This window comes from Phacochoerus africanus, chromosome 1 (genome assembly GCF_016906955.1).
Source record: "Phacochoerus africanus isolate WHEZ1 chromosome 1, ROS_Pafr_v1, whole genome shotgun sequence".
NCBI classification, from domain to species: domain Eukaryota; kingdom Metazoa; phylum Chordata; class Mammalia; order Artiodactyla; family Suidae; genus Phacochoerus; species Phacochoerus africanus.
In genome coordinates, this window is record NC_062544.1 from 187,238,600 (window position 1) to 187,258,369 (window position 19,770).

Here is a 19,770-nt window from a genome sequence, read left to right on the forward strand (position 1 = left end):
CTTAATGGCAGCATCTATAAAATTATTATATCCCCCAAGAAAGCCCGTGGATAGTAGGTGCTTCAGAAAAACCTTGTTGATTAAAAGAACATATTTACTTATTGCCTTTTGTTTATAATTTATATGCCTTTTCATTAGGAATTCACACCTTTTGCTGAGAAAACACAAACATGACTAAAACTGTGTTATGTAATCTTTTTAAAAGTCTTTGTTAAATCACTGTAAAAATAATTCATCAGATGAAAGCAGCTTTCATACCATACCAACTGAAATTGACTATGGGTCATCTCTCTGAATTTTTTTACCCGTCCTTACTGTTAATTATATACTCACACTCTGCCAACCATGTGGTAGTGCTTACCGCTGTGGGCAGAGTATTATTCTGCACCCCAATTCATTGGTGTTGGGAATGACTATTCGTCTGGCTTGGCCAGTGTGACAAAAGTGACAGTGAGCCAGTTCCAAGCTGGCCTACGCCTATGTCCAGAAAGGCCCAGACAAGCCCAGTCCACCATGTTCAAAACACAGCCACACTGCAGAATGGTTACCATGGATATGTTTGTCTCTTTAAGTAATTGAGATTTTAAAATTTTTATAAAGCAAAATATCTTTTAAAATTTTTTATTGAAGCATAGTTGATTTAAAATGCTGTGTTAGGAGTTCCCATCGTGGCACAGTGGTTAATGAATCTGACTAGGAACCATGAGGTTGTGGGTTCAATCCCTGGCCTCGCTAAGTGGGTTAATGATCTGGTGTTGCCGTGAGCTATGGTGTAGGTGTGAGCTGTTGTGTAGGTTGCAACGTAGCTCGGATTCCAAGTTGCTGTGGCTGTGGCGTAGGCCAGTGGCTACAGCTCCGATTAGACCCCTAGCTCGGGAACCTCCACTGCCATGGGAAGCGGCCCTAGAAAAGGCAAAAAAACAAAAAAAAAAAAAATAAAAAATAAAATAAAATGCTGTGTTAATTTCTGCTATAAAGCAAAATGATTCAGTTATACAAATATTCTTTTTCATATTCTCTTACATTATGATTTATCACAGGATACTGAATATATAGTTCCCTATGCTATACAATAGGACCTTATTATTTATCCACTGAATATATAATAGTTTGCTTCTTCTAATCCCAAACTCCCAATCCCTCCCTCCCTCTTGACAACTGCAAGTCTGTTCTCTACATCTGTGAGTCTGTTTTCGTTTCTAGATAGCTGATTTGTGTTGTATTTTAGATTCCATATATAAGTGATATATTATTTGTCTTTCTCTTTCTGGCTTACTTACTATGATAATCTCTAGGTCCATTCACATTGCTGCAAATAGCATTATATCATTCTTTTTATGGCTGAGTACTATTCCATTGTATACATGTACCACAGCTTCTTTATCGTTGATGGACATGCATGCAGTTTCCATGTATCAGCTATTGTAAACAGTGCTGCTATGAACACAGGAGTATATGTACGTTTTGAATTACAGTTTTGTCTAGATATATGCCCAGGAGTGGGATTTCTGGATCATATGGCAACTCTATTTTTAGTTTTTTGAGGAACCTCCATACTGTTTTCCATAGTGGCTGCACCAATTTACATTCCAACCAACAGTGTTGGAACACTCTCTCCAGAATTTATTATTTATAGACTTTTTAATAATGGCCATTCTGACTGGTGTGAGGTGGTACCTCACTGTTTTGATTTGCATTTCTCTATTAATTAGTGATAATGAGCATATTTTCATGTGTCTATTGGCCATCTGTCTTCTTCCTTGAAGAAATATCTGTTTAGGTCTTCTGCACATAAAACACAAAAAATATCTTGATGCTCAGTATATCTTTATATGCTACTCATGTAAAATTAGTTACATCAAATCACACATCCTTGGATTACCTGTCCTAAAGTAATAATAGTAATGTTCTTTGGCTATTTTCTATTTCAGAAAATGGAGTCAAAAATCTTTTTTTGGGGGGGGGGGCTACACATGCAGCACACAGATATTCCAGGGCCAAGGATCAAATCCACACCATAGCAGCAACATCAGCCACCGCAGTGACAACACTGGATCCTTAACCCACTGCGTCACCAAAGAATTCCCAGAAACATTTTTAAGGAAATTTTTAAGGAAAAACTTGTCACAGAAAGACATTCATTCTATGAAGTCTAATTTTTCAGAAATAAACTATAATATACTGAATAAACTTTACTGTAAGAAACTCAATTTATAATTTTTTAACATTAAATGTGTCTACAATTTATTGAGCAGATCTCTAAGTGAACTGAAAATAAGCATCTCCCTAATTATCTGATATACTCCAGAACTGCTTATCCATTTTTTTGGGCAGTTTCTGAGTAGCTTCTCTTCAAAATCTCACAGGTGTGAACTAAGTAGTGCTGGGAGGAGGATATTGGCTGACAAATCCCAGACTTTCCACCAACAAGTTGTGTGAGCTCTGACAGGTCAACACTGTCCAACAGAAATGCACTGTGAACCACATTGGTAATTTTTAAATTTCTAGCAGTGGTATTTTTTAATGTGGGATATCTTTGTGTAATACATCAATAACATCTAATGTGACCCAAGAGTTAATCAAAATGTAATACCACCAAAACAATAAGGTTGTGCTTAACAGAAAAATATTTCATAATGCATCTGCTTTAAATTTTAAGTTTAAAATAGTTAAAATTTGAAATTCTGTTCCTCAGTCACTCATTTGCTGTGCTTAAAGTGCTTTTGCCACACAAGATGGGGGGCTACCACGTTGGACAGAACAGTTATCAAGCCATTTGATCTCTCTAAGGCTCTCTTTCCTCATTGAAAAAGTAAAGAAATTTTCGAGAGGAAAATTCCCAGTGGAAATTTCTGCCAACCGAAGCCCACATACCCGACTCAAAATGCAAGCCATTCACTACCCAGGAATGCAGCCTAGTGTCGAGGGATCCTATGACTTTTCAAACAAAGTCAGAAATCCGGATGTTTACATAAGATATCTTTTTCCATGTAGACAACTACTGTGAAATTTTTCCAAGCACTGTGTGGGCCAAACCAAAGCATAGCCATATGCTGCTCCTTGCAACCTGGGTTCTACATTCTTGCCTGCTTTCCCAATCTGTGATTTATTTAGGAGTGACTTGGCTTCTACATCTGGAAGCTAAAAAACACAGCTGGAGAATCAGTTGAGTGGTGAGCTTCAAAGCCCCCCTGTGAAGTCAAGGTGGAGCTCCAGAGCCTGTGGTGAAAGTTAGCACGATCCTGGAGGTGTGGGCTTAAGCCCTGTCCACATCCCAGGTTGCAGAGGAGTCTGAGGAAGAATCATCTGAAGGTAAGGGACAGCCCAAGCCCCTAATTTTGGATCAAGGAGAGTGTGCCAAAGATAGATGGAAAGGGTGGTGAAGCCAAGATCACCAGTGACTATCCGTCCTATTACCCTGGGACCCAATCCGATGGTGCCTGCCTCCATCCTCCAGGGCATGTGAGATCCAGAAAGGAACAAAGTAAACAGGCTCCTGTGGGCAGAATGCTGCAGAGGTGAAGCAGGCAGTAGTGGTGTGAATAGCCATCAGCCCCCTCCAAGGACAAAGAGATTGGATTTGGCAGAGGATGGCAGGTGGACTGGAGGAGACCAGCTCTCAAGTCCAGGAGAGTCACCTTCTGGGTACTCTTAACTCTGAGGAAGCAAAGTCAGAAATTCTGTTTTGTGAAAATGTACTGTCAAAACCTCATTTTAGTTCCAGGGTGAACGAGCCTTGGAAACTGAGGATTAGTACGACTCCTGAGTTAGGATCCAAGCAATTCGAGCAATAATTCCAAGAGTGTCACTGTCTTGCTGTGGGACTTCTGTTTCCTCACATTTAAAATGGTAATAATAGAGCATATTGCATTACTCAACGTCTTTGCATTTTCAGGACCAATTTGAAAAGTCTAAATTTCTCATGTGATAGCAATGCATTTTTTATTATTTACTAATAACTATGGACTCTAGGAATGCAATTTATTAACTGTCATTTAAGTCTTTAATTAGGATTCTTACATTCGAAAATGGTAGAGTGGGTTTGGGCTTTAGAGGAATAGCAGTGAGCGCTGACTACCCCATTACAAAGTTGAACACTTTCTAGAGGGTTCATAGGGTGGAACCAAGGGAAGCCAAATTCCAAGATGGACTTTAAAAAAATCACGGAAGGAGGAATTTGCCCCAAAGCAGAGGTTCTTAACCTTTTTCAGGTCACTGATGCTTTGAGGATCCAATAAAAGCTATGACTTCTGTCTTGGAAAAAGTCACATATACAAAACTGACGTAAGTTTTCAGAAAGTTCATGGACCCCTATGGATCTCAAATAAAAAATGCCACCCTTTAGGAAGAGAGGGTCACAGACAAGATATACAGAGAGTTCTTAGGACTTGGTTGCTGCCTGGTAGGAGGCAGTTTTGAGAACAGCTGGATGCCTACAATAAAAACAAAGCTGTTTTTCTTTAAAAGCTCAGCCTCTGTTCAAAGTATTGCTACCATGGGACCCACAGATGAAGACTTCTTGGGGGCCAAATAATGGGTCTCACAGGCACTCACAAATACTATCCTTCTGCTAACTGGGTTAGTAGTTACTGCTTCTTTGCACAGGTTTAACAGAAGAGAGCACTCTCTAGCTTAATCAATATGGACCCTAACCAACCCAGTGAGCAAAAGGTAAATGAGAATAAGCAATATGCAGCTCATAAGTCTCCCTAAGAACCGCACTGCACATGTTAGCACTACATTAGAGAAGGCATAAGGAATTTTCCCATTATGGTTTTTGGGACAGAGAACAGAGACCACATGTCACAAGAGACTTACAACCCCTGTGAGTATCACAAGAGAATTAGTCCACAACAACCTGGCCTACCATTAGGATCATGGCAGCAATCTCACATCCATGTAGAGAGCAGGGGGGCAGGAAGAGAATCACTGATCCCGTGCAGATTCAAGAGCAGCTTCTCACTGACCCAGTTGGAACTCTCCTTGATTTCTGAATGGAATATGGACTCAAACATTTTGACAAAATATGCTCTATCCACTTCCTGATCCAATCTCTTATAGAAATATGTGTAGGAAGTATGATGGAAGTCAAATGGCAAACAGAAATATTGTTCTCATATATTTCTGATTACTAAAGTATGTTTGGAAGAGGGAGGTCATACTATGATTTGAAGTTTTACAATTGTTCAGAATACATTTAATGATGTTTTCATATGCTCTCTTTTAGCTTATCAATATCAGAAAAGACTATCCCATGTATTGCAATATTCGAAACTTAACTTTCAAAATAGGGATGAATGAATAAGTTGAGATTACTAATCATGCAATTAATGCTCTTTCTTTAAATTATTTATCTTTCTAAGACCAGTTAAATTCCACGAAAAATGTATCTTCTGGAGTTCCCAGAGTGGCTTAGCGGTTAATGAACCCAACTAGTATCCACGAAGATGCAGGTTCAATCCCTGGCCTTGCTCAGTGGATTAAGGATCTGGCATTGCTGTAAGCTATGGTGTAGGTCGCAGACATGGCTTGGGTCTGGCTTTGCTGTAGCTGTGGCATAGGACCTTGGCTACAGCTCCAATTGGACTCCTAGTCTGGGAGCCTCCATATACTGTGGGTGCGGCCCTAAAAAATACATATATATATATACATATATATATATATGTATATATATATATCTTCGGATTATAAAATAATGAAGTCTTCACCAAGGACTGCAGTCTATTTAAAGTCAGAAGGAACATTCAGAAGTAAAAATGCTATGTGACCAAACACATTACATAACTATGTATTTGTCAAAAGAAATATAGTCACTTGTAGGAGTGGGAAGTTTTCACAGTTGTCAATGGATTTTGACACCCTCCAAGGACGGGATGGCTTCCACTTTGGGATTTCCCCTAACACCCTCCTAGTTAAGTTTATACTTCAGTGAGTTACCTGGAAATCTCTTTTAATTCTTCCAGGTCATTTGGTTTAAATACCAGGTAATTTCCCTCAGAAGTGCCATGATTTCAAATGCCACTGCTTGCTAATATACATCAAATTAAATGGAACTTGCACTTTAATATGTAGTAAAATATTCTCACAAAAGTATTATGTTAGATATTCCACAAATATAATTTAGAATAGTGCCTGGTACATAGCAAGTGCCCAAAGAATATTAGTTTATGATGAGTGTGGTAATGACATTGCCAATGACAATGACATTCTTACCTTATGGGAGGCAGCTACTAAGATAGCCCCAGATGATCCTTACTTTCTGTTATTCTTGCCCTTGAGCACAGGCTGAACTTAGTAACTCAATTCTAATGAATAGAATACGGCAGAAGTGATGAGTTATTGTCTTCAAGATTAGTTTATTAAAATACTTGCAATTTGGAGTTTCCTTGTGGTGCAGCGAGTTAAGAATCCAGCTTTGTCACTGCAGCAGCTCTGGTTGCTGCTGTGGTGTGGGTTTGATCCCTGACCTGGGAACTTCCACATGCTATGGGCGTGGCCAAAAATTAATTAATTAAAAATATATGTGTGTGTATGTATACTTTCTCTCTAGCGCTCTCTTGGATCTCTTGCTCTGAGGAAAGCCAGCAATTATGCTATAGGTTCCAGGTTGAAACCATGGAAATTCCTATGGAAAGGCCCAGATGAATGAGATTGGACTTAGCTCTTCTAAGGCCTGCTAACAACCACATTAGTGGATTATGAAGCGGATTCTTCAGTCTTGGTCGAATTTTGAGATGACTATAACCGTGCTCAGCAGCTTGACTGCAACATCATGAGAGATCTTGAGAGAATCACCCAGATAAGCCCAGATTCCTTTCCAGCAGAAACTGTAAGATAAGTATTTGTTTTCTAAGCCAATTCAATCTGGGAACAACTTACTATACAAAAGGATCACTAACCCAGATTTTGGAAGTAGAGTGCTGCCATAAAAAAAATTCTAAAAGCAGCTTTGGAACTGCGTAATGGGCTAAGAAGAGTGTGAGTGAAAGCCTACAATGCCTTGAACACACTGTTCACAGAATTTGGGACTTTAAAGAAATTTCTACTAAGGGCATGAATGAAAGTGAGGTAAATCTTATTGGAAACTAGAAATTAGGTACTGGCAGGAAGTTTAACAATACCTACACTTATGTGTAGTTATGTGACCTGCAGTCCCTTACAGTTATATGAGAAGTAAAAAATGTGCCAAATGAACCTGATGATTTAGCTAAGGAGATTTCCCAACAAAGTACTGAAGAGACTACCTGGCTTCTTGCTGTTTATAGCAAACTGTGAGAAGATAAATTAGGGAGGGACTACTGAACAAAAAGGAGGCAGTATTTGAAGGTTTTGAAAATTCTCAGCCTCTCTAGACAGCAAACAATGTTAAAATTAAGAAACAGCTTCCAAACAAAGATCATTTCCAGGGAACTGTCTGAAAAACTATGGTTTAAAGATGAGAATAAAGGTGTAGCTTCTGAAATTCTTTGGTAAGCCCTGGGAAGTGTGGCATCTCAGAGAACTATTCAGTCAGACCACAGGATCTACTACAAATGTCAGGGTATGGCACACAGATCCTCTCAATGGGCCTCTGGTAAGTTGAAGGGCACTGTCTCCCCATTGTCTCTGCAGAAGTCTAAGGCAGAGAAGGAATTATCTCCAAGAAATATGTGGACATGGTTTTTGTCTAATAGAGTAAGCCTCAACAAGCTTCACAGGAGACCCAACAAAAATTCTGAGAGGATTTTTATCAGCAGAAACATTGCCCGTCTGGACTGAAAGGAACAGAGTTGGTCTTAAATGAAAAAAGGCCATAGATCTTCCAAACTGCATGTTGATTGGCTCAACGTCTGATATATTGACTCTTTAGTTTCGCAGATCTACAGATAAAGAGGAAATGTACTTGAGAAGTTATATGTGAGGAATTACACGCCCAGATCAAATTTAAGAATGACTTCTGCATTTTAAGCTGATAATTACTTATCAAGAGGTCTTATTTTTCATCTTTTAATAAAAGTGATATTTGAGATCAGTACAATTTAACATGTTTTATAGCATCAAACCTTTTAAAAAGGGGAATTCCCACTGTGGCACAATGGGATTGGCAACAGGTTCAGTCTCCCACCTGGCACAGTGAGTTAAAGGATCCTGCATTGCCATAGCTGTAGCTCAGATCTGAACCCTGGCCTGGGAACTCCATATGCCAAGGGATGGCCAAAAAAAAAAAAAAAAAACCCAAAAAAACAAACCTTTAAAAAGGCTATTGAGTCCTTTTAAAAATTCCCTCTAAATGTTTGTTAATAGGTTGAAAGATTAATGCAATAGGAAGTACAGATTTTTTTATATTAAAACTCACTAATATAAAACTAAATAAACTGTTCTATACTAACAAAAACTAACTAATCATTTTGCTGGAAGCCCAATTTTAATCTATGTTTAGAAAATTTATTTTATAGTATCATAGCTACTGTCGAGAGCATACAAGCAATGTCAAAGCTCTCTTACATATCGTGACTTGCAGATTTTGTTGGTTTTTTTAAATTCCATTTGAAGGGTTTTAAATGAGATGTGAAATAAGAAATGAAATGCTTGACTCTCCTAAAATGATTATATATTTTTCTTAAATTCGCTTAATCTCTCAAAGGAAAGGAAATAGTGTCTGTCATTCAAACATCCTAAAATGCCTCATCCTTCAGAATGACAACATATCTTTTACTTCTCTATTCACTGCCTATCATACTGTGACATTTTATATATGAAAAAATAGTTAAAGCAATATTTTAAAAAATGTCATAGTATTATAACTAGCAATTTACTTCGTGCCATGTTCCTCCAGGCTATAAGCCTATTTAGTGAGGCTTATTAGTGTAGAGCAATGGCTGGCATGTCCTCTGGAAAAGCACCCACAGGCCAATAAAAACAAAGAACACAAGTGTGCCATTCAGAAATACATGGCATTGTTCAAAAACAGCAACATTCATTTCTGCTGGAACTGAGAAGAGGGTGCTGCTAGTCTCCAGAGGCAGCAGAGTGCAGTGAGGAACAGTATATTGTTCTGGAAGTCAGGGTATGCGGGCTCGGGCTGAACTTGAGACACATGCTAAGTGATTCATCTGCCTCAGGATTGTTTTCTTAACTGTAAAATTCAGTATCTGTATCATTAAGTGACTTGATCACGTAATGTCTTCCTAAACTTCAGACATGCAGGAACTCCTAACTTGAGTTCTTACTTTATGTGTATAAAATTTGAATAGTGAACTTGCCAAATGTACACTGTTTCCCCTAAAATAAACTTCTAAAAAGAAAACTCTACACTACCACCTTGTAAATGAAAATCTGACTTCACATGATCTTAATGGATAGTAACTGTAAAATTTAAATGCAATAAAACAGTAAAACAATTTTTAAAGTCTAGTTATCAGGCTGTTGGCTGCCTGAAATTGGCCTCTTTGAGAAAAATGAATGAGCATCTATACCTAGGAGAGAGATTCTAGTATCAGAGCTTCTCCTTGACTTGTCAAGAAAACAATGAAAGGGAATTCAAAATGGCCTAAGTTTCTGATGTGATTTGATGTTATTTTATGCAGCGTCTGCATATCACCTAAAATCAACTCCAGTATCAACTAAAACCACCTTTAGCAACAGCACTAAATGCCCTACACTCTGGGAATGCTGCATCAAAATCAGAAGTAACTTCTGTTACTTCTGATTCTAAAGTTTATTTTGAATCCTCACATGACTACCTAACCCACTTTCTCAAAACCATTAATACTGTCATGAGAGACACTAAAATAATTTTGAGGGCAATGGAGTACAGTAGAAAGAATGCAGGCTAGAAAGTCACATTGGGGTTCCAAGCTCAGTTTCATTAGATTTGAACTTGACACTGGCAAGTTAATTAACCTCCCTCAGACTGCTCCTTCATGCTAAAATGCTGGTGTCAGTGTTAAGTGAGAAAACGCCTGTAATGCATTTAGCACAACATCTGAGTATGGAAGACAATTAATAAATGGTATATATTTAAAATAATTCCTTCAAGTAAATTTTCAAGGAGTTCCTGTTGTGGCTCAATGGTAACAAATCTGACTAGTATCCATGAGCATGCAGGTTTGATCCCCGGCCCCACTCAGTGGGTTAAGGATCTGGGCGTTGCCATGAGCTGTGGTGTAGTTCGCAGACACAGTTGGGAACTGGCTTCGCTGTGGCTGTGACGTAGGCTGGCAGCTATAGCTCTGATTTGAGCCCAGCCTGGGAACTTTCATATGCAAAGGGTGCAGACCTAAAAAGCAAAAGAGAAAAAATCTTATTAAAATAAATTTTATTCAAATAAGAATGGCTTAAAAGAAAAAAAAAAATACAGTTGGCCATTTTTCTTCCATAGTAAAGTTATATTAACTTTCACTTTCAAACAAAGCTACAAAACCCACAAACCACTGACTGGCAAAAGTAGCAAAAACATTTTGTCCTCAGTGATAAAATAAGAACACTTAGTTGTTAAAATGAAAACCAGCAACTCTTGGTTGCTACCATGAGCATACCAAAAAAGGGTCAATAAGGTGGAGAAGATAGAAGAGGGAGTGTCTTGAATAAAAGTTTTAGCCAAGTTGGGCCATGGCTCTGAAAAGAGCCGCATTTGGTCACAATTAATAACTCTGTTACCTGCTGTATATAATACATAGTAGGCAAAATAAAAAGCAGCCCAACATTAATCCTGCAACAGCAGTCCTGGTTACCCAGGAAATGTTGTAGTGATGCCCTCTGGGATTCGTGCCAGTCACATCAGATGTATTATTTCTAGTCTGTGCAAGTGTGCAAAATAGACATTGTTATCCCCAGCAAACTATGAAAACATCGAAATTCAGAGAGGCTATCTTCCTACTCAAGGTCACTTCACTGGTAAACACCAGAGTTGCATTCAAACAGTATCTGATGCCAAAACCACTCCCCCTTCATTATTCTGTTTCTTTCTTTTCACAACACGAAGACACGGGCAAGAATCTTACGCTTTGAAATGTCAGAAACCATTATTAGTCTCTGTCTCTTTCTCTCATCTTCTAGTTTCTCTCAGATCCCTTGTACTTTCATTCCCGGCTTCAGTCTTCATTCTCCAATTCACTCATTTCTTAAGTCTCTAAAACATGGTCTTATACCCCAGCCCTTGGTAAGGCAGGAGGGAATTTAAAAAGTTAAGTAGGCTTCTAATCTAATTGTATGTAGTAAACTGTATAGCCTATCTGGGTCCTCTATCTGGGACTTAAACAAAGGACTCACAAATAATGAGGGATTCTCTTCCCTGGTCAACCAATATTGGCAAAGTCCAATGACTAAGGCAGGTTGGAATCATACATGTTTGTGCAAGTCATATATATTTAACAGAGGGTTTGATTGATTCATATTTTCAAAAGTTATCTAGGAGCTTTTATCTTTTATTGAAGGAACAAATTTTAAGTCAGGGCTTTGCATACAAATAAAACTGATCTTAAAGAGTGTTTATTTCGTCCTTTTTTAAAATAGAATTTTTTTAAAAAACAGCTTGATAAATTTCCTCTTTTAATGGTAAGATGTATGTACTTCAGTGAAAATGTCCATTTAATAGACAATATCTAATTGATGTTTCTAAGTCCTAACTTTGCACCTGAAAATTAGTGCTACTATGCACTTGCCTGTGGTTGTTGGATTAAATGACTGAGGTCCATGAATCACTCTGTTGTATGTGAGGTTCTCCAATAGTTCAAAATGTAAGCTTCACCCTTTTAAGCATTGTATACCCACTAACACTACAGATCCTATGACAACCTATTATATGCGCTATTATCCTGATTATTACATATGGTGAAAGCAAGTCACAGAGATGTTAAGTAACCCAAGATCACATAACTGGTTAAAAAAAAAGACAGCAAGACGTCAAATTCAGGCGCTGACTTCTCAGCCCACAAGCACCACATTTCACTGCCCACCATATATGAGCACATTCATAGGCAGAAAAAATATCACATAGGTTAGACCTACTAGTTATTGAGCACATACTGCATGCCAGGCACCTGGCACTGGAGAGGAAAGAATTTTAAAAACCTGGCCCTGAGCTAAAGGAGACATTTTTATTTTTTAAAGCAGATTCAGGGGAGGTTGAAAACAGAGAAGCAACCAGATACAAGGTCATGTGTTCATGCTCAGGTGAATGGGCCATCCTACGTGTAGGCGAACTCAATGCAAAGGACAAGTGACTTAAATAACCATGTCACCCTTAGAAGCACCAAACCTGTTTATTTTAAATAACTGTAATGCACTTATCAGGAATAGGAGCATAGGAAGTATCATATGAATCTTTTCTTGATGGTTTCTGGTCATCACTGGGAAAACCAAGAGCGTGGTAATAATGTAATACAGTGTTTTAGGAATGAGGGACTGACTGCTCCTACTACTAAAAAAAAAAAACACAACAAAGAAACAAAAACAAACCTAAATAGTTACATTCCTCTTCCAGATCTTATTGCACCAAGTTACTGCCTACTGCCTACCTCTGTCCCTCACAGCCTTGCCTAAACTGACATAAGAGAGTTAATTAGTAACCAGACTCTAATTCTAAATTTAAATTGTCAGGGAGGGTCCCTTCTCCAGAGTAAAGTACTTCAGTTACACCAGTCTATCTATTTCCTTTGATGTTCATCTAGGTATAATTTAGAACAGAGCTAATTATAAAAACAAATTCTGCCAATTTCAAAATTTTACCCATGGCAAATCTGGGAAGAGAAAGAGATCAAATATCTCATCTCAAATAGGGAGCCTGATGATAACCACAGCTAATCTTGAAGGAACCATATTATGTGCTACTTGGTATGTGCTTGGAGCTTTATAGGTATTACTTTATCCTTATGGTATTTTATGAAATAGGTCATTCCAGTCTCCATTATATAAATAAGAAAAATGAGGCCTACAATCACACAAAATGTGGCAGGGGTAAAGGAAAAAAAAAAAAAAAAAAAAGCAAAGACCTCAAATGTCTTTGCAGCCAAGCAGGTAAAGTAAATGTGTGAAGGGGCTCAGTCTTAAGGTTACAGAGCTGTGGTTCTCAACCTGGGCTGCACACAGCAATCACCTGGGGAGATTGCCAGGTGGCTTCCACCGCCACGGATTGTGACTTAATTGGCCTGGAAGCTGCCCCAGTGATTCTAATGGGCAGTCAAAGCCACCACTGTTTATAGTCACCCAGAATGGTGCCTGGCCCTGAAAGCATTTTTTTTTTTTTTAATTTAAGTTAATTAAACACTGAGGTGGTCAAAGGTTGTTACTACCGCCCCTGCCACCAGAGATAACCTCTGCCCCGCTCCTCAGTATAATTAAGGTACACTGTGGGTGGAAGATAGGTAGGCTGGTGGAGATTTGTTTTTAGTGGAGAGGGTTGCTAGTCTTAAACTTTCTCCATATCATCCCCACCATCTCCTATTTGTAGAACTGTTCTCTTCTAAAATACACTTGGAATTGGACATAACCTACTTTCAGAATAATGCCTGGTATACAACCCGTTATTAAACTGAAGATGACCTAAATATGCTCATTTAACAAACGTATACTTGCAGATTACATAGCCAAACTAAAGTTTTTCAAGAGGCGTTTTTTAAAAGAAGGCCACTCATAATTAACTCTGATTTTAATCCAAGCCGGGTCAATAGATATAAGGTAACTAAACAAGTCTTAAGAATGGAGAGTCTGATGTCCTAAAAACAAATTTATGCAGGTGGCACATAGTGCTACCGAGTAAAATGTCATTTGTCATTGGGAAAGGGAAGCAAAAGCTGCATACTGTCAGAAAATCTTCATTAAATGGCCTGCAGATGTGAAAGCCAAAATAAATGCTACAGAATAGAAGTCAATTGTGAAAAAAAGAGTTGTAAAGAAAGACGAAACTCTAACTTGCTTGGGAAATAATTCCTCACCCATAATCAGAGTGTAATTGTTGCAGCACCACAATTCAAGAGGAAATGGCAAAAGAGTAAATTAAGAAATGGACTGTACGGCCACTCAAACTAGCTGCAACACTTTTCCGTCTCCTGCTGCAAAGTAAATGTGGCATATTTTAATGATTTTGTATTACCACTTACCACTCCTCTCCCCCACTACCACCACCAGACGAAGGCAAATAAAAGGAGAAAAGATGCTGAGATTGACTTTCTAAATGGAAAATTGTTAATAAAAGGCCATGACTCAGAAATCATGACCACAGTCAATGAGTTCTAGCACTGGGAGCTGAGGCAATGTGCTACCTGGGCAAACTATGTCACTGTTATTACTTTTTTTCAACAACCAGAGACAGGGAAGTGAAGTCTGAGAAAGCAGACAAAAGTGCTTGAGATTATTTTCTCACCGCAGTTCAATTTTGTTTGTTGACTGAATAAATATATACATTCACTCCCCCTCCTATGTGTCAGGCACTATGCAGTGCGGAGGGTAGCATACTGGTAGATGTGACAGCACTGCTCTGAGTCTCCTAAACTAAGAGAACAAGGCACCAACCTTGTGTGATCCACTATATACACCCTTCCCGCCACATGTGAGAAAATCCTGTCCTGCCATTGTACTGTTATTGCACAGCAAGTTTTCTCCTTGGTCTAATTGCTCCAAACTTCACAGGGAACCCACTGGTGTCTTCTAATTAACAAGTAAATAAATAGCCATACTTTGCATACCAACAATAACTCGTGAGCAAATGCCAACAAATTTAAAAGAAAAATTTTAACTTATGGGTAAATTTCAAAAATTTTAAGGAAAAAAAATTTTATCCTAAGCCTGAATCGAAACAGGTTTTCCTTTCAAGCCAAGACCAGTTCACATATTTTCACTGCCTGTAGCTACACAGCTTTAGTAAGCTAAAAATACTTCCCTTCTAAGATGGGAAGAGCAAATAAGACCAAGAATCAGCTGTGTGTCATTTTCTCTCATATTTTTTTTTTTACTAGAAAACATTCGAAGTAGCTAAAGTGACAAAAAGGCATCTGCTTTATATTTGTAAAAGTATACACTGACAGAAACATCCATCCAGCTTGTATCTTCCTAGTAATATGAAATAAGCTGTATTTGCATTATCAGCAAATACTGTCAACATTTCACTACTCACAGCTCTTTCTTATTACTTTTTTTGATTGGGGAGAGGGCTGCATTAAGTGCTGAAAACTAACCACAAGTACAAGAAAAAGCTTTCAAAAATATGTACAAGATGATTCTGCTCTTAGGAAGCACATATAGTGCTTACTTTGCCGTCATGCATCATTTATGTTCCTGAAATTTACATTAAATGGGATTCTAAAATAGAGGGATAGGAGCTTTAAGTCTTTCTGCAGATCTTGTCACATTGTGTTTGCTCTATGTCTGGCAAAGTGAAAAACCATGTTCCTCCTCTTGGGCTTCTCAAGGCTAACTGTAAAATACACACACACACCCCTACTTACCTCTCTAGGACAAAATAAGTTATTCAGGAAGACAAATAAACCTTTTTTTTTTCTTTTTCCAAAAACGTAAATGCAAGATAGTGAACTTTTTCAACACATCCAACATCTCTAAAGTCACACTACTGAGTTAAAAGAAATGAGAAACCAGCAGGTCTAGGCTCCATTCGACTGGGCCATTAGTTTGGACCCCGGATCATGGCTTAATTTCCCTTGAAAAAACAGCACAGTGTTTTTCAAACTGTGCTGCCAAACTCCCCATTTCTTAGGTTACTAACAAAGTCAACTGGAAAGCAAATACCTAGAAACCAGGAAACCCTGTCCTCTGGGATGGGCTGGCAGGAGATTAGGCAGGGGTCTTGGTTTGTATACCCAGATTGCAGCTGGGCCTTTGACAAGTGCTGGGGTAAAACATTCATTGTGTACCCGCCCATCCAAAGCCCTGTGGGACAGGGTTGTTGCATGCCAATTTCTAATGTAACTGCCTGAAGAAGAGGGAGGGTGGCGATTTGTCATCTCTGACACTCCGGGGTCCTGCGGCCCTAGCTTCTGATGTCCCTGAAGGTCAGAGGTGGCGCCCACAGTGCCAACGGCTCACCAAAGCCACTTTTCCAGCCGAGGCGGGAGGCGCGGGGCAAAGTTGGCCACCGGCCGCGCGCGTCCCGTTAACCGTACCTTGTAACTGGGCAGAAAGGGACTCCTGGTGCTGCTGGTACTTGAGCGCCACCGCCTCGGCTTTCCGCAGCTGCGTCTGCAGCTCATAGTAGAGCATCGCGCCATAGAGAAAGCCAAACACCACGGTCAGCAACAGCAGCGTCTGGAAGATCCGCTTCTGCTTTCGGGAGCACATCCCGTTTCCCATAGTCCCGCCGGGACTCTGCGCCGCGGCCGTCCCCGCCGCCGCTGTCCCTTCCGCCCCTCTGCCCGTCCGAGCGAGCGCCTCAGCAGCGGCCGCCGCAGGAGGTGGCTGGACGCAGCATGAGGAGACTCGAGACACAAAAGCGGGGCTGGAGGGGAAGTGGCGCCCGCTCAGCCTCCTCGCGCCGCGGGGCGCGCAGCCATCGACGCCGCCACGGCAGCCGCAGCTGCCAAACTTTTGCGAGGCTGGCTTTCCGCGAGTGCCGAGGCCCGGGAGGGGGCCCTCCGCATACTTCTGAGCGGGTTGTCCTCACGCGGTCCCCAGACGCCGCCTGCCTTTTTCTCTCCTCCCCACTTTTTGGCCCGGCTGCCCCGGGCAGTGCTCAGAGTCCCGCCCCGGCCGCTCCCCGCCCGCTTGCAGCAGCTCCCACTGCGCGACTTTGTTGCCACCAAAAGCAGGGGCAGCAACAAAAGGAGCGTTTCGGCGCGCGGCGCGCAGGGGTGAGTAGCTGGGTGGGGGCCGGCTGCCCCAGCCGGGTTTAGGGGAAGGCGGGCCGGTGTCACTGATGGGGCTGCCGAGCCTCGGCCGCCGCCACCTCCCACCCAACTTACGTGTCACCCACGGCCCTGCAATTCTGGCCAACGGGATTCCGGGAGGAAGTCCCACTCGGGCTCCCCGTTCATTGGGCCCGTCAGAGCCGCCGTTCCCTCCCTTCGGGGAGGCAATGCCGGGCTCGATTGGACGCCCGCTTTGTCCGTCCGACCCCAGGACCTCGCCTTCCCTCCAGCGCCGGGTAGAGCACGGGGCTCCTTGGGCCGCGAGGTCGCTTGGCGCCCTAGTGCGCACACGTGGAGTGCGGGTGGTGGGGGGAGGCGGCGGGGCCAGCCGTGGGAAGTCGGGTGCGCGGGACACGAGTCCCGGCTTGCGGCTGGGAGAGATGGTGCGCACGTGTGTGTGCGCACGGGAACATGTGTATTTGTGATTCCTCACTCGGAACGCACTTGGGGAGAAGAGTACAGTATCTGAAGTGGGAGAGAATGGATGGAAACAACTGTGCACCCTCTGCCGAGCACCCTTTTCTGTCCATATTCAGTGGGCAGGCACACGAGATAGTTACATCGTCAGCACAGTTTTGGTAGTGAGTCGGAGATGCCTGTACCTACTGAGTCGTGCCGGGTTCAGTGTACTAATGTGGATGCGTGTGTGCTCACAGATGGCAGGACAGGAGTCCTGAGATTTGAACGCGCTAGCACTCTAGACACACCGCTCAACTGTCCACGTGGGTTGGGGAAATCAGCTTGCCTTTGGCAGAGGGGAAAGAAATGATCTCATATTTTTCCCTTGGCTGCAAATAGAGTAATTTAAAAAACAAGTCTTACAGGCTGAAATGGCCATGCCTTCATTTTGTCATATGTATTTGTTGTTTATATGTATTTTATTTATTTTTGATGAAAAAATACATCAGGTATATTGCTAAATTACATTTTAAAGGCCAGCAAAAGTTTCCTATGTAAAAACAAGTAAAATAAGCATAAAAACTACAAACCTCTTCAAAGAAAATCCATAGTGCATTTTTTCTGTGTACTTAAGGGAAAAAATTCAAGGTTGTGCATAAATGATAATGTTGTTGCTGCTCCTGACCTAAATTCTAGAAAAGTAAATTATTTCTTAAATCCTCAATAGTGTCATGGAATTTATCGCATACTGCATAATTTTAAAGATATTCTAAACCGATTTTAGTCATCACTAATGGCAAGTACTCAAAATGAGGTTAGCTCTGTTCAGTCACAAAAATAACATAAAGGCAGCCCCTTGTGCAGAATTTTTTAGATGGACTCTGATACTAAAAGCCATAAAATGAACCGAATTTTACAACCTGGCTAGCCTGGGGCATTTATACTACCATGAAAACTAAGTGTGTCTGGCATGTGCTTTTTTCTAATAAGTGATAACTCACATTGTTTTTTAAATGCTTTCGTTTACTAATATACTATCTAACTTATCACAACCAGATTAAGTATTAGGTTCACATATTAGTAAATATAAAAAGCAAAGTTTATCAATGCACTGTGATAACCCTAGGACCTTCTAGAAAGCTAGGAGTACGACAAGGTTATAATCCAGTTCAGAATCCTGATTTTTTCCATCTCTTTCTCTTATAAAATAAAGAAAGTTATATTAGGAAATTATATCTGGTCCATTAAAATAACCTAATTTAAAGAGAAAAAGATAGAAAGTTTTAATGTTCTAATCTGTCTTGCAAATACAGTGTAGCCTTGCTTGTTATTGAATCTACCACTGTTTAAATTTTACTCTTTCAGCGTGACTCTTGAGACAATAATTCAACCTTGTCAGAATTCCTCATAACTAAAAATTCCTTACTGCTGTCAGTGTATATTTTGCTAAACAAACTCTTCCTCCAAAAAACCTGCCAAAACTGCTCTGGAAGAAATTAAGTTTTATAGCAACAGTCCTGGCGTATACATGAATAGATAATTATCCTAGCCACAAAAGAAAAAAAATTGTATATAGAGTTGGAAAATTATTGCTTCTCTATTACACAGTGTGTAGTATTTGGTTGCTTTTCAGAATCTTTGGAAAATTCCTATGCTTCCAGAATACATGATTACTCATTTTAAACTTCTGATTCCTTCCCATCAAACTCCAAAGGTATTCTTTGCCTAAAGCTGCTGGCTGACTCTACAGAATATAATAAATGTAGGTCATAAAACACAACTCAATATTTTAGTCATAAAATTTGAAAGAGAACAAAAATTATTACCTGAACTTATCCATTATTTCAAATTCAAGAAGGATATGTAGAAGTACATAAAATCACTAATGGCAGTGTCTTTATAGTATTACTTTCCCAAGGTGAAGTATGCTGCCAGTTTCTTGAAAATATCAGTATAGAGCTTTTCAAAGGCCAACATTGAGGAAGTTATCCAAGGCCTATAAATTGAATTTACATAACATTGCCTTTGGGTAGAGCTTGCAATAGATGAGCTATTCATACCGGTCTTGCTAGGTCCTTTGTTCTATTTTAACTTTAAAAACAGCATTTAAAAAATAGTATTATATATTAATATTTCCATAGGCCATATATTTAACAATATATATAATTTTAAAATTGTAAATCTTGAGGAATTTCATTGATTTAATGTTTTATTCCTGAGGCATGAAGAAATTAAAGAAATTCAAGGTCTTACATTTGTGAAAGGGCTAAAGTAACATTTGGGAATCCTCGTTACCTATATTTTCAAAATAGTGAAAGTCATAAAAAATACAGTTGAGGGATACAGCTAATTTATAAAAATAGACGACTAATAATTTTGAGGATCCTACTGTAAATTTTTTATTGAAATATTTTTAATACAAATTGAATTCAATATTTTTTTTATTTGTGAGAGAAATCAACACTTAAGGCAATGGAAAATAATTGTTTAAAAAAGGTGTGACTAGGGTGTAGTGATGCATGTTAACTAGGCATAT

The 19,770-nt window shown here is 39.8% G+C and overlaps 1 protein-coding gene across 4 annotated transcripts in view; it reads right to left on the reverse strand.

Moving 5' to 3' along the window:
- GOLIM4 (golgi integral membrane protein 4) overlaps positions 1-16,286 on the reverse strand; it is a 78,531-nt gene extending 62,245 nt beyond the window's left edge. For all 4 annotated transcript variants that reach the window (XM_047785990.1, XM_047785982.1, XM_047785972.1 and 1 more), the window contains exon 1: positions 16,095-16,286. In XM_047785990.1, coding sequence (XP_047641946.1) covers positions 16,095-16,281 — 187 coding nt within the window. In that variant the 5' untranslated portion in view covers positions 16,282-16,286. The remainder of the gene's footprint in view (positions 1-16,094) is intronic.
- Positions 16,287-19,770: the final 3,484 nt, after the last annotated feature.